The following is a 14,600-nucleotide window of genomic DNA, read 5'->3' as shown; positions in this document are numbered from 1 at the left end:
GATGAGTAAAAAAAAAGTCGATCTCAGACTGGGCTCAGAGACAGACTGGGGCCGAGAAAAAAACTTGATAGTCGATAAGCACACGTAAACATTTTGCACAGAAGCCACAAGACTTGCAACAGGAGGGGAGGGGGCAGGATTCCGGTTCGAAGCTGCCAGCCACTATGGGCGCTGCTTCGTTGTCCGCCATACCACGTGAGGTGAAGCACTGGCAATGGCGTTGGGTGGGAGATATGTATACACACATATATATATATATATATATATATATATATATATATATATATATATATATATATATATATCTCAATATACAGTCATGATCAAAAGATTACATACACTTGTAAAGAACATAATGTCATGGGTGGCTTGAGTTTCCAATAATTTCTACAACTCTGATTTTTTTGTAATTGAGTGATTGGAGCACATACTTGTTGGTCACAAAAAACATTCATGAAGTTTGCTTCTTTTATGAATTTATTATGGGTCTACTGAAAATGTGAGCAAATCTGCTGGGTCAAAAGTATACATACAGCAATGTTAATATTTGCTTACATGTCCCTTAGCAAGTTTCACTGCAATAAGACGCTTTATACACAGCACAATACCCAGCTATATGTTTGGAGGAGAAAAGGTGAGGCCTTTAATCCCAGGAACACCGTCAAGCATGGTGGTGGTAGTATTATGCTCTGGGCCTGTTTTGCTGCCAATGGAACTGGTGCTTTACAGAGAGTAAATAGGACAATGAAAAAGGAGGATTGTCTCAAAATTCTTCAGGACAAGCTAAAATCATCAGCCCGGAGATTGGGTCTTGGGTGCAGTTGGGTGTTCCAACAGGACAATGACCCCAAACACACGTCAAAAGTGGTAAAGGAATGGCTAAATCAGGCTAGAATGAAGGTTTTAGAACGGCCTTCCCAAAGTCCTGACTTAAACTTGTGGACAATGCTGAAGAAACAAGTCCATGTCACAAAACCAACAAATTTAGCTGAACTGCAAACAATTTTGTCAAGAGGAGTGTTCCAAAATTCAACCAGAAGCTTGTGGAAGGCTATCAAAAGCGCCTTATTGCAAATTTTTCCAGCCCATGTGATATTGGGACACGGTTGTCAGGTGTGATGTTTGGCTGTACGACAACCAACAAGCCATGTGCAAACCTGGCAACCTTTTAGTGAGCAATTGTGTTGAATTTGTAACCACATGAAAAATAAGGAGTGAGTCAAAATCAATTGAAGGTGCCCTTGCTGTCTTCATAATGAACGAAAATGGAGAAGAATACTCAAACCTTTTTTATAAATGATCAAACATTAATACACCAATAAGTCTTTTAAAGTAGGTTTCCTTCCTTTTATACAGCTTTTCCCTTCACTGTATGTATGTAACTTTGGCGAGTCTCACACACTGTCTTGCTAACTGAAATGGTTAGATCACAGGTGTCAAACTCAAGGCCCAGGGGCCGGATCTGGCCCTCCACGTCATATTATATGGCCTGCAAAAGCCTGGAAATAATATGTATCAATAAAATACCTTGTATTTTATTTTTTACTATCTTACTAAAGGTATTAGGTTTTTTTTGTAGTTTGACAGGGAAAAAAATAGTGTCCAATATTGCAACAAATATTATGTTATCTAACTTTTTTGTTTAAAATCCCAAGAAATACTTAAAGATCTGCTTAACTTTTAATTTTGAAGCAAGTTATCCATCAAATTGTAGACTATAAAAGTGACCAATAGATTTTACTGTCAAAATTAGGGCTGTTTTTTATAGCATATTACTGTAAGTTATAAATAAAACTACCAATGTTTGGTTTATTACAGTAAAATTCTGTCGACTGAGCTGTCAATTTGTTATTTTTGTTGTAACTGTAAAATCCACGGTTGATGTTTTTATGGTATCTCATTTTATTATGGTAAAAAACTGGCAGCTGAGTTGCAAAAATCAAATTAAACAGCGGTACTGTATTTCTATTTCCAGTAATATGTTGTAAAAAGATAATAATAAACAAGCAGCATTGGTCAGGCCCGCGTATTTGGCAGGTGCTAGTCCTAAGTGTCCCAATACTATTGTCCAGTTTTAGTCCTAAGTGTCCCAATACTTTTGTCAAGTTGTAGTCCTAAGTGTCCCAATACTTTTGGCCAGTGTAGAAGTCCCAATACTTTTGTCTGCAACTAAGCTGCCAGTTTTTTTCTGTAAAATCCACATATTTTTTTTTTTTACTCTTTACGTACATTTCTTTTTAAATATTTAAATTCAGAGGCCAATTCATTAATTTGCAACAGGCTAATTTGCAACCCTCGTCCCTGGTTAGGCTTTTAAAGAAAAGTGGAAAAAAGTGAAAAACACATACAAAAAGATTAAGACAAGTACAAAAATAAAAATGCATTAAGAATAATTAGCCCCATGTGTGCATACTACACCCATAGTCCACAAAACAATCTATTTACACTAAAGATGCAACACATTTATGTCAATGAAAACAGCAAAGTGGTCTGATGGTGACAAACGTAAATAGAAAAAAAACTATTCTTTCATTTGTAAGTTGATTTATTATTTAAAAAAAATACGATGTGCGAATAAAAATACAAGGTCAAGTAAAGGTCATCATTGCAAACAGCTGTGCCAAATAGAAATCAATACTTATAAGTAACATTTTAGTGTTGTAAAGACATAGGTGAGCTGGATATACATTTGTACACAAAGCAATAACAATACAATATGTATTCGTAATAGTAGTACCACTTACTGTTAATTAGCTAGTGGTTAGTATTATTTTTCAAATGTCTTCTGTATTCTTGCATAAGCAATAAAGAGTAAACTTAACTATTGTTAATTTTACTGTATCTATACAAGGGTGTGTCAGATCCATATCTTGTAAAAAAATGAGCGTTACAGGTGAGATTACAAGAGAGATCTGCACTATATTGCCAAAAGTATGTGGCCACCTGCCTTTACTCACTTATGATCTTGAAGTGCCATCTCATCGAATTGTCCAAAATGTTTTTGGTATCCTGGAGCATTCGAAGTTCCTTTCACTGGAACTAAGCGGCCAAGCCCAACTCCTGAAAAACCAACCCCACACCATAATTCCTCCTCCACCAAATTTCACACTCGGCACAATGCAGTCCGAAATGAAGCGTTCTCCTGGCAACCTCCAAACCCAGACTGGTCCATCAGATTGCCAGATGGAAAAGCGTGACTCATCACTCCAGAGAAGGCGTCTCCACTGCTCTACACCACTGCATCCCACGCTTTGCATTTTACTTGGTGATGCATGGCTTAGATTCATCTGCTCGGCCATGGAAACCCATTCTATGAAGCTCTCTGCGTACTGTACGTGGGCTAATTGGAAGGTCACATGAAGTTTGGAGCTCTGTAGCAACAGAAAGTCTTTGCACTATGCACTTCAGCATCTGCTGACCCCTCTCTGGCAGTTTACGTGGCCTACCACTTGGTGGCTGAGTTGCTGTTGTTCCCAAACTCTTCACTTTTCTTATAATAAAGTTGACTTTAAAATATTTAGGACCAAGGAAATTTCACGACTGGATCTGTTGCACAGGTGGCATCCTGTGACAGTTCCACGCTGGAAATCACTGAGAGTGGCCCATTCTTTCACAAATGTTTGTAGAAACAGTCTCCATGCCTAAGTGCTTGATTTTATACACCGGCCCAAGTGATTAGGGCACCCGATTCTCATCGTTTGGATGGATGGCCAAATACTTTTGGCAATATAGTGTACATTATCAACAAAGTGGGATCGTTTGCAGTTTTTGCCGCTATCAAATGGACTTCCTTCTGCTTTTCTCTGCGTGAAGAAGAGACATATAAATCAATCACACTGACAACGGTCATAGTTCATAGTAACTCTGTACCTTTAAGTGGTTGTTCAGACCTCAGTGGACTTTCCGACATTTGGGTTCTGCAAAACAAAAAATACGTCATGACCACGAACATTTACGCAACAGACAGCGAGAACATCCAGTAAATAAGTGAAAAAAGGTGACAATTTGTTCTGTTTCATCCAACATAATTAGCTAATGGTAGCATCTTGCTGGGAGGAAGGTGTGAAGTGAAATAGTGACAGAGTGGTACCTCCATGTCCCACTGATCACCTCATATGGTGTTTGTCGAAAAAGTTTCGCTAAAATCTTGTCGTACATTATCTCAGTTATCGTTTGGCCAGTGATGGGCAAACTACTTGGAAAATGTAGTAAGCTAAGCTACAAGTTACTCTCCGTTAAATGTCACTGAGCTACAGGGGAAGCCACCACCAGTAAATGTATATTTATTTATATATATTTATACCAGTGTGAGCGGCACCGGGGGCAAGGGTGAAGTGTCTTGCCCATGGACACAACGGCACTGATTTGGCTGGCAAGAGGCGGGGCGCGAACTTACTCATTGGCCTTGTGGTTAGAGTGTCCCCCTGAGATCGGTAGGTCGTGAGTTAAAACCCCGGCCAAGTCATACTAAAGATATAAAAATGGGACCCATTACCTGCCTGCTTGATACTCAGCATCAAGGGTTGGAATTGGGGGTTAAACCACCAAAAATGATTCCCGGGCGCAGCCGGCGCTGCTGCCCACTGCTCCCCTCACCTCCCAGGGGGTGAACAAGGGGATGGGTCAAATGCAGAGGACAAATTTCACCACACCTAGTGTGTGTGTGACAATCACTGGTACTTTAACTTTAACCTAATAAAGAATTCCCTAATAAAAGGGCTTCGTCTCTGCATCCTGTGTTTCAGACCAACAACGCCAACAAAATGTAGACCAAAACTAAAACTGGTGTGCCCAAACGAAGATTCCAACATATTGGTGATTAAGTTTTCTGTGTACGACTACAAAATTAGCCAAACAAAAGTGGATTAATTGGATTTACATAATTTCTTATTGAAAAAAAATGCTTTTGGTTTTTGTCTGATTCGGTCTTCTCCCGAACTTTGGGGATCAAAATGTAGGTACCGCTGTGACCAACTGGTTAAAAGATGCCGCACCTTGTCACAGGGCAGGTCCTTGGCCTTGTTTTGTGGCTCGTCCTGAACGGCAACTACTGGTTGGTTCTTCTCAGGGGGTCCACCAGGCTCCGTCCGATGGGCGATGGCGGTGGCACAAACTGGAGACACTTCCTCCGCTTCCCTTTCAAGAACCGAGCGGAAGCTGTGGGCAGAACTGCTCAGGCCGCTGACACTTTCTCCCGATGACTCAGAGCTGTCCACTGCGGGGAGACAAGACCTTGGTCAGCGCGTGATAACCTTGACTGACACAACCGTCCGTGGAATCATTGGATTTGTGTAAATTACACATTATGTTGTGACTCCCACTCTCATGGTCCACGTCATCCTCCTCTAGAACCCCAGGTGGCGATATGTAGCCCTCGAAGCTATTCGATAGCACCCTCCGCTTTGGCACACAAAGATATGCCGTAGGGGACAGTGAACCTCTTCCGGAAGAAGAGGAGGACGAAGTACTGCCTGAACCGGCAGACTTTGGTCGTGCACCTGGAAGCCCATTGTGTGGTCCATATGGTCCAGCATAGGACAGAACTTTGTTTTCTATGGAGACAACACATGAGCAAGAAGTATCACATCCTGTGCCTTTAAAACACTCCATAAAGTCTAAAAACATGGAACTTCAAACAAAGGGTATTACAACTTGTAGTTTTTCAAGCTGTCCGCCATCTTGGTTGTAGTCCATTAGTCAAATCTTGGACTCCAATCTACACGCCTAAAACTACAAGTTGTAATACCCATATCAACCTGTAGGAGTCATAAATAATAATGATTTATGGACTACAACCAAGATGGCGGAGAGTTTAAAAAACGACAAAATTAAAGATAATGCACTAGCTGTCCAAAGTCGGGACCCAGGGTGGACCACTCATCTGTGCATCAGTTGGGGACGTCTGTGCGCTGTCTCCAGTCAAGATTATCTCCTGCTGGCCCCACTATGGACTGGACTCTCACACTATTATGTTAGATCCACTATGGACTGGACTCTCACAATATTATGCTCGATCCACTGTGGACTGGACTCTCACACTTTTATGTAAGTTCCACTATGGACTGGACTCTCACACTATTATGTTAGATCCACTGTGGACTGGACTCTCACACTTTTATGTTAGATCCACTATGGACTGGACTCTAACACTATTATGCTAGATCTACTCGACGTCCATTGCATCGGTCGCCCCGGGGGGGGATCAGAGCCGAGGATGTCGTTGTGGCTTATGCAGCCCTTTGAGGCACTCGTGATTTAGGGCTATATAAGTAAACTTTGATTGATTGATTGAAAATGGCGGCCGGATATGACGTATACTTCCTGTTTACGGTTTAGGCCATGCCCACTACCTGGGGTCATAAATCAAGGCCACGCTGGACGCCCTTTTTTAGAGTTCCGTGGAAGCCACGCTTACTTCGTGGGGAATCATAACCCCCCCCCCCACCCCGGACTTCCGGTCATAAAACCAACCTCTGCTGGCTCCCCTTTTTTGGAGGTACATTATCTTCTTATTATCTTAAAAACCTAGAAGAGTGCAGACTCGGTAAAGGACTGAGTGTTAGGGTACCTCTTCCTATCAGACCACAGTGGACCGCTCTGTCACTGATGGCTGCATCGCTGGGCTGGATGTCTTTGAAGGGCTTACTTCCAATCCCCAAGAACACGCGCTCTTGCATGCGCACCTCTACATGCAAAAGTGAAAGTGAAAGTGACAAAGTTGCACCGACACTGCATGCCAGTGTGTACCGCGTGTTTAGTTGTCCGCACCTCGGTTGTGTAGCGCTTGATCCCAGAGGATCCGCTCCAGGTCCTTGGTCCAAGCTTCCTTGGCCTCCCGACTGGCTGCTTGCAGCGTGTATGTGTCTTGGGTTTTACGTTTCCGGAACCAGATCTCAAAACACAGGCCGGTGACCCCGGTGTTCTGGGTCATGCCGACGTCTGATGTCTGAGTACAAGCAAACAAGGCAATTGTTAGGCAATATGTCTTCAAACTGCAGTGATGCGTTCACAGATGGCGCACCAGTCCTCCCATTAACAGCTGTTAAATATGAATGTAATCAAACATCCATCCATCCATCCATTTTCTACCGCTTGTCCCTTTTGGGGTCTCTGGAGCTTATCTCAGCTGAATTCAGGCAGAAGGCGGTGTACACTCTGTACAAGTCGCCACCTCATCACAGGGCCAACACAGATAGACAGACAACATTCACACTCACATTCACACACTAGGGCCAATTTAGTGTTGCCAATCAACCAATCCCCAGGTGCATGTCTTTGGAGGTGGGAGGAAGCCAGAGTACCCGGAGGGAACCCACGCAGTCACGGGGAGAACATGCAAACTCCACACAGAAAGATCCCGAGCCCAGGATTGAACTCAGGACTACTCAGGACCTGCGTATCCAATCCAACTTTATTTATGGAGCTCAATTTAACAACAGTTTCACAAAGTGCTGCACATTGTAAACCAAGATACAACTAGGGACAGTCTCCAGCAGGGGTCCCCAAACTACGGCCCGGGGGCTGCATCCACAGTCTGGACAGCACAGGTATGAAATAGGAATGAAAGAAAATTAATCTGTCCTGTCCAGCCGCTCAGGCGAATCCTAGTATTGATTAGATATCTGCTGTATAGATTAGTGGGATATTGTTATTACCTTATTAGTGTTGGACTTTATTCAATGTTTAAATATACATACACAGCTTGAGCCACTCCCCAGCCACTTGGTCCAGCCCCTCCCGGGGGATCCCGAGGCGTTCCCAGGCCAGCCGGGAGACATAGTCTTCTCTACGTGTCCTGGGTCTTCCCCGTGGCCTCCTACCGGTCGGACGTGCCCTAAACACCTCCCTAGGGAGGCGTTCGGGTAGCATCCTGAACAGATGCTCCTTTCCATGTGGAGGAGCAGAGGCTTTACTTTGAGATACTCCCGGATGACTGAGCTTCTCACCCTAACGGAGACCCACCACACGGCGCAGGAAACTCATTTGGGCCGCTTGTACCCGTGATCTTGTCCTTTCGGTCATAACCCAAAGCTCATGACCATAGGTGAGGATGGGAACGTAGATCGAGCGGTAAATTGAGAGCTTTGCTTTCTGACTCAGCTCCTTCTTCACCACAACGGATCAATACAGCGTTTGCATTACTGAAGACGCCGCACCGATCCACCTGTCGATCTCACGATCCACTCTTCCCCCACTCGTGAGCAAGACTCTGAGGTACTTGAACTCCTCCACTTGGGGCAGGGTCTCCTCCCCAACCCGGAGATGGCACTACACCCTTTTCCGAGTTGTGACTGAAAGACGGAGTCTTTGGTGATGGTGCAGGAAACATGAGGGACACGGTGTTATAGGACATGAGTCATGTCCAACATGCACAAGTTGAGTAAAAGTTGTGTTATTGCGGCACACACACACACACGCACACACACACACACACACACACACACACACACACACACACACACACACACACACACACACACACATTCTTGTTTTTGTTACCTTCTTGAGACCTGAGAAAAATGCCTTCCTCTTTAGGACCAGCCTTTCTAGATATACAAAGATGTGTATTTACAACATTATTAATATATACATACTATGCAAATATAAATATAAAAAAGGTAAACTTTTAGTTAATTTTTGTTGTTGTTGAATTTATTGTTTGTAATTGGTTTTTAATTTTCATTATTTATTTCAAGTTATTAAAGTATGTCTCTATATACATATTTATTGTATTTTTTTTAATACATTTTTGCCAAAAGGGCCACATTTCAATTTCTTACACACACTTGTTATTACATATGTTGACCAGAGGGGGAGCGCTTAAATAAAGATGTGTATTTACAACATTAGTATTATATACTGTACATACTATGCAAATATAAAAAAGGTAAGCTTTTAGTTATTTTTTCTTTGTAATTGGTTTTTGATTTTCATCTTTTACTTAAAGTTATTACAGTATGTCTCTATATACATATTTATTTTATTTTCTAAATAAATTTTGACCAAATGGAGCGCATTTCCATTTCTTACACACACTTGTTATTACAAATGTTGACCAGAGGGGTAGCACTTTTAAAGGGAAACATTATCACAATTTCAGAATTGTTAAAACCATTAAAAATCAGTTCCCAGTGGCTTATTATATTTTTCGAAGTTTTTTTCAAAATTTTACCCATCACACAATATCCCTAAAAAAAGCTTCAAAGTGCCTGATTTTAACCACCCGTCCATTTTCCTGTGACGTCACATTGTGAAGCCAACACAAACAAACATGGCGGAAGGAACAGCAAGCTATAGCGACATTAGCTCGAATTCAGACTCGGATTTCAGCGGCTAAAGCGATTCAACAGATTACAAATGTATTGAAACGGATGGTTGTAGTGTGGAGGCAGGTAGCGAAAACGAAATTGAAGAAGAAACTGAAGCTATTGAGCCATATCGGTTTGAACCGTATGCAAGCGAAACCGACGAAAACGACACGACAGCCAGCGACACGGGAGAAAGCGAGGACGAATTCGGCGATCGCCTTCTAACCAACGATTGGTATGTGTTTGTTTGGCATTAAAGGAAACTAACAACTATGAACTAGGTTTACAGCATATGAAATACATTTGGCAACAACATGCACTTTGAGAGTGCAGACAGCCCAATTTTCATCAATTAATTTATTCTGTAGACATACCCTCATGTCAGCAGGCCAGGGAAGCTAGGGTCGATATTCTTCTCTTGATCATCTTCGGGACGATGTGAGCCAAGACATCCAGGGGGTTTAGCTCGCTCGTCTGCGGGAACAAACTGCCGCCATTGCTTGCCGTGCTACCGAGGACCTTTGTCCCTGAATTGCTCACACACTCCGGCAGATTCAATGGGGGTCTGGCGGCAGATTTCTTTGACTTTATCGTTGGAAATGCATCTGCTTTGAGTGTCGCATGATATCCACACATTCTTGCCATCTCTGTCGTAGCATAGCTTTCGTCGGTAAAGTGTGCAGAACAAACGTCCAATTTCTTGCCACTTTCGCATCTTTGGGCCACTGGTGCAACTTGAATCCGTGCCTGTTCGTGTTGTTACACCCTCCAACAACACACCGACGAGGCATGATGTCTCCAAGGTACGGAAAACAGTCGAAAAAACAGAAAATAACAGAGCTGATTTGACTCAGTGTTTGAGAACCTGGCGGATTGCTTCCTGATGCGACGTCACATTGTGACGTCATCGCTCCGAGAGCGAATATTAGAAAGGCGTTTAATTTGCCAAAATTCACCCATTTGGAGTTCGGAAATCGGTTAAAAAGAAAATATGGTCTTTTTTCTGCAACATCAAGGTAAATATTGACGCTTACATAAGTCTGGTGATAATGTTCCCCTTTAACCCTGTAAGACCCGGACATAGAAATACATGAATAAAAAAATATTCAACCTGTCAGATGGTGTTGTAGGGGGCATTTGGGAATTAAAATGAAGTGTTGGCAAATTTTTCATATTTTGATAAGGTTTTATGGAACCGTTGTAACGATACAACGTTGGGTGTAAAGGGTAGCAAAATTTTCCATAAGCCATTTGTATTCATTTTCTGAACAACATGTTCCACATGTTTTCAATTCAGTCAAACAACTAAGGGTTCATTTGAATGCTTATTGCTCATCACCTTGACTCAGAACACTGTAAAATAATAATTATAATAACAACATTACTCATTTTTATGAACAGTCAATTTTATTTGAATCAATGAAAAACACACATTTTCAGGACCTTCTAGGGTGGTCTATGCTGTATATACAAGTTGGCTTTGCGTATGATTTTGGTAATGTGTCATGTGTACAACACTGTTGGTGTGATCAAGTTCTGCGTTGTTCTTCTGGCAACCAGCATGCATGTGCTGACTATGTTCACTTGCAGTGAAAGTCCAGGAAACAGTTCTTGCTGTCCGAGAAGCAGAGACACACTTCACACTTGTGGCATTGTGTGTTGGTGTACCCAGTAGGGCAATGCCTGCAGCGGCCTCTCGTTGTCTTCTTGGGTAAATGCCCAATCTGATCATGGTGTACATCCAGTGGCAGGTGTCCACACTATTTCTTGTATGGGGTGCTGGTTGGAGCCGAGGATGGTCTCTTGTCAGTGACCGGGCTGCTTGTGACTGGGCTGCCATTGCCTGAAGGTCGTCCTCTCTTTGGAGTGACTGTGTCCACCAGAATGAGAGCGGATGCCATCTGTGCTTGGAACCTTCGCAGGTTAAGCTCAGGTTTCTCCTTGAGAGCTTGGCAGTCGCGCTTGTAGAGGAGTCAGGCAGCAGAGATGTTGTGGTTCGCCTCCACTCTGTGGTCGAAGGTTCCTCTCCCTTTCTTCTTCAAGCTCTTGTCATCTTCAAGGTTGCATTTGGGGATGCGGACTTGCCTTGCTGTACCCACATAATGGATGCCAAGCCCAAGAAGCTTCTCGATCAGTGGGACTGATGTGAAGTAGTTGTCTGCATAGATCTTGTAGTTTTGGCCCGTCGGCAGAGTTGAAGCAAGCTTCATCACAACATCACCTGACAAGCCAAGTTCAGATTTGGCTCGGACTCCATTGTTGCTCCCTTGGTAGACATCAAAGTCACACATCATGCCAGTTCAGTTCTCACCCATACCTTGAAGCCCCATGGGTGTGGTTTGGCCCGCATGTATTGTTTGATGCTGCTGTATCTTCCTTTGAAAGCAATCATCATCTCATCCACTGAGTTGTGCTCTTCTGGGACCACCTTCAGGCACTTCTCTCTGAATGAATCAAGCCATGGTCTGATTTTCTAGAGTTTATCCTTCTTCTCCGTCTCAGACACTGTAAAGTTGTTGACTAGATGTAAGGATGTCAACAGAGCCTGGAATCTGTTGCGGGACATCACATCAGCAACAGGGGGGTACATGCGACTTCCTGGCATCTGTACGAGGCCCATCTTCAAATACATGCCCATCATCTTCTCCATTTCCTTTGCACTGGTGTTTAGAGGTGTCCCCTTTGTTTGATGGCTGTATTCATTCTTCTGTGATGCCAGAGACTGAATCATGTCTGTGGACACAAACTGACGGAAGTATTCCTGTGGTGTGCGTAGTGTGGTAACGTCTTCAGTCAGAGGTGGACCAGAAAAGTCTGTATTGGGGCTGGTGAAATCTTTTTTCTGCCAGCGATATCTGTCACGGTGCTTGGCATGGGGCTTGGAAGATGTGGCCAGCTGGGGCTCAATGTCTTCAAATATGCATAGTTTAGTTTAGCCTTCTGCCTAACTAAATGTTTTTTTTAACTTTTAGTTTGCAATATTAAAGTGCAAATGTGCAAAGACAGAAGGAATAAGTGTGTGTAAATTAAAATATATTGTAGATTCCTGACAAAACATATCTATTTAGACGATACAGTATCCTGGGAGGTAAACTAGTCACAAGGGATTATTTGCTACCACATTGACCCATGGTTGTACATATACAACCAATATAAAACATCATCTACCGTAAATCATATTTTTTGGCGGTATTTCACAATAATAACATAGGTACATGTTCTAGACATTATAAAGATCACAGTAAAAAATATTAGATGCATTCTATTTACATTGATTTGATCAATTTGGTCCAGTAAAGAAAAGGGTTGTCACTCTGCGAAGATTTTTAAGTTGTGTGAGATTCTATAGCCTGTGGGCGGTCCTTAAATACAAATTTCGAATGTAAAGTCATTGTTAGACTGAACAATAGACCCCAATGACTATGTTAATGTTAACCCTTTTTTAAATAAAATAAAAATGTTGTAAATATATCACTGTGGGTCTTAGAGGGTTAAAACCGACACACAGTCAATTTTGGAAAAAAACCTCCTTTTTGGGACCACCCTCATTTTGACCAGCAGGGGTGAAAAATGAGACATTGTTTATTAAATGCAATGTTATTGGGACCATGATTTATGTCATCACTTGTTCACACCTCCTCATATGGAAGATACTTTTCCTTCTTCATGTCTCAAGAAGGGCAGAAATACAAGAACACACACACGCAAACATGTACACACGCACACATTCTTGTATTTGTTACCTTCTTGACACATGAGAAAAATACCTCCCTCTTTGGGACCACCCTTTCTACATATATAAAGATTTGTATTTGGATTGATTGATTGATTGACACCGCTTGGGAGAGGACGCTGGCGCTGTTTGTTCACCGCTTCTCCACTCGCGATTTATAGTTTTTTATTCTACTTTTCTGATCTTGCGATCAGCCACTTTTTATATCGACACCTACCTGCTACCCGCTACCTCCAGCTGTCAACTTCGCCTCTCCGGGGATCCTGCTCGTCCATCAAACCACCGTTGACGGAGAGCTATTCCCCTTCCACCGCTGCAAGCCGATCCTCTCTGATTTTGGACATAGACATTGCCTTGAGAGGTATTTTGCGGTTAGCCCTTGCTGCTGGGACCGCTGCCTTCTCATTGAACTTTTTGGCTCATTAACACTTTTTGGCTAGCCCAGCTAGCTAGGCAACATCCTCCCTTGGACAGCATGACGTTCAGATATTCCATCTCCAAACTCCTCCGACTCAACTCCACAATCACTCCTGGATATAAAATCCCCATCATCAATGAACTCGGACTTCTGCGTCGGCCCCGATATATACACAGAAGTTGTCAGAAAAAGTTTGTCTACCACCAACAGTTTGATCAGTGTATTCCATCCATCTGGTCCCCTGTCGCACATCTGACACGTCATCAGAGCGCTGTCGCTCCTGTCATTAGTAGCACTGGAAACGTCACAAGACCACAGCATGACAGCACGGGAAGCGCCACGAGACCTTCACACACCAAGCAGGACAGAAAACGTGGAGTGGATTGCAGCCTGCTCCGGCCCCTGCAGAAAGTCACCACCTCAACAAAAGTCAAAATTGAACTTTTGAATACACAATCTCTCAATAACAAATCCTCCTTCATTAAAGATCACATAATTGATAAACAGGTTGACTTCATGTGTCTCACAGAAACATGGCATCAACCAGAGGTTTCCTCTGCTCTGAATGAAGCTGGCACGATGGGGGGGTCGCAGCTTGCTGCGGGGTCGTTCTCCCAGAAATGCAGACGGACTACTCCGGACATGGCGTGCAGGTAAAAACATGATTTATTCTTAACAAAATCAAAGGAGTACAAAACAGAAAGCAAACCGACAGAATAACGTGCCTGATCGCACTCGAAGCTAAACTAAAACTTAGCATAAACTATGGATGAGAAAAACTTACTAACAGTAGCAGGAACAAACAAAAACTTACTTGTCAAGGCATGGAACGAGCAGAAAGAACAGAGGCATTGCATGAAACAAACAATGACGCCAGGCCGACTGACTGGCAAAGGCAGGCTTAAATAATGCCTCTGATTAGTGCTCGGGTAGCAGGTGAGCGGCCAAACACTAATCAGAGACAGGTGAACATAATTAGCAACCATGGCAACCAAAACAAACTCAGGGAGATGCACACACAGGAACTAAGGAGTCCAAAACTAACAGAACATAACTACACAAAACATGATCTAGACCACAGATCATGACAGAAGCTTGTCCTTCTGGCTAAGGCTACCTTGAAAACAGTGACGTGCGGTGA

General features: G+C 42.9%; 1 protein-coding gene across 1 annotated transcript in view; it reads right to left on the bottom strand.

The window, feature by feature from the left end:
- Positions 1 to 2,528: 2,528 nt before the first annotated feature.
- The window catches only part of quob (quattro b), a 102,179-nt gene continuing 90,107 nt past the window's right edge, over positions 2,529 to 14,600 (bottom strand). The window contains exons 19-24 of the mRNA XM_061985707.2: positions 6,769 to 6,946; positions 6,569 to 6,685; positions 5,301 to 5,552; positions 4,995 to 5,215; positions 3,871 to 3,917; positions 2,529 to 3,803 (exon numbers count right to left, since the gene is read on the bottom strand). Of these exons, the coding sequence (XP_061841691.1) occupies positions 3,885 to 3,917; positions 4,995 to 5,215; positions 5,301 to 5,552; positions 6,569 to 6,685; positions 6,769 to 6,946 (801 nt within the window). The 3' untranslated portion in view covers positions 2,529 to 3,803; positions 3,871 to 3,884. The remainder of the gene's footprint in view (positions 3,804 to 3,870; positions 3,918 to 4,994; positions 5,216 to 5,300; positions 5,553 to 6,568; positions 6,686 to 6,768; positions 6,947 to 14,600) is intronic.

Source organism: Nerophis lumbriciformis, linkage group LG23, assembly GCF_033978685.3.
Source record: "Nerophis lumbriciformis linkage group LG23, RoL_Nlum_v2.1, whole genome shotgun sequence".
NCBI lineage: Eukaryota > Metazoa > Chordata > Actinopteri > Syngnathiformes > Syngnathidae > Nerophis > Nerophis lumbriciformis.
The sequence above is the reverse complement of the archived record's forward strand: the minus strand, read 5'-3'. Positions and strand labels throughout refer to the sequence as shown.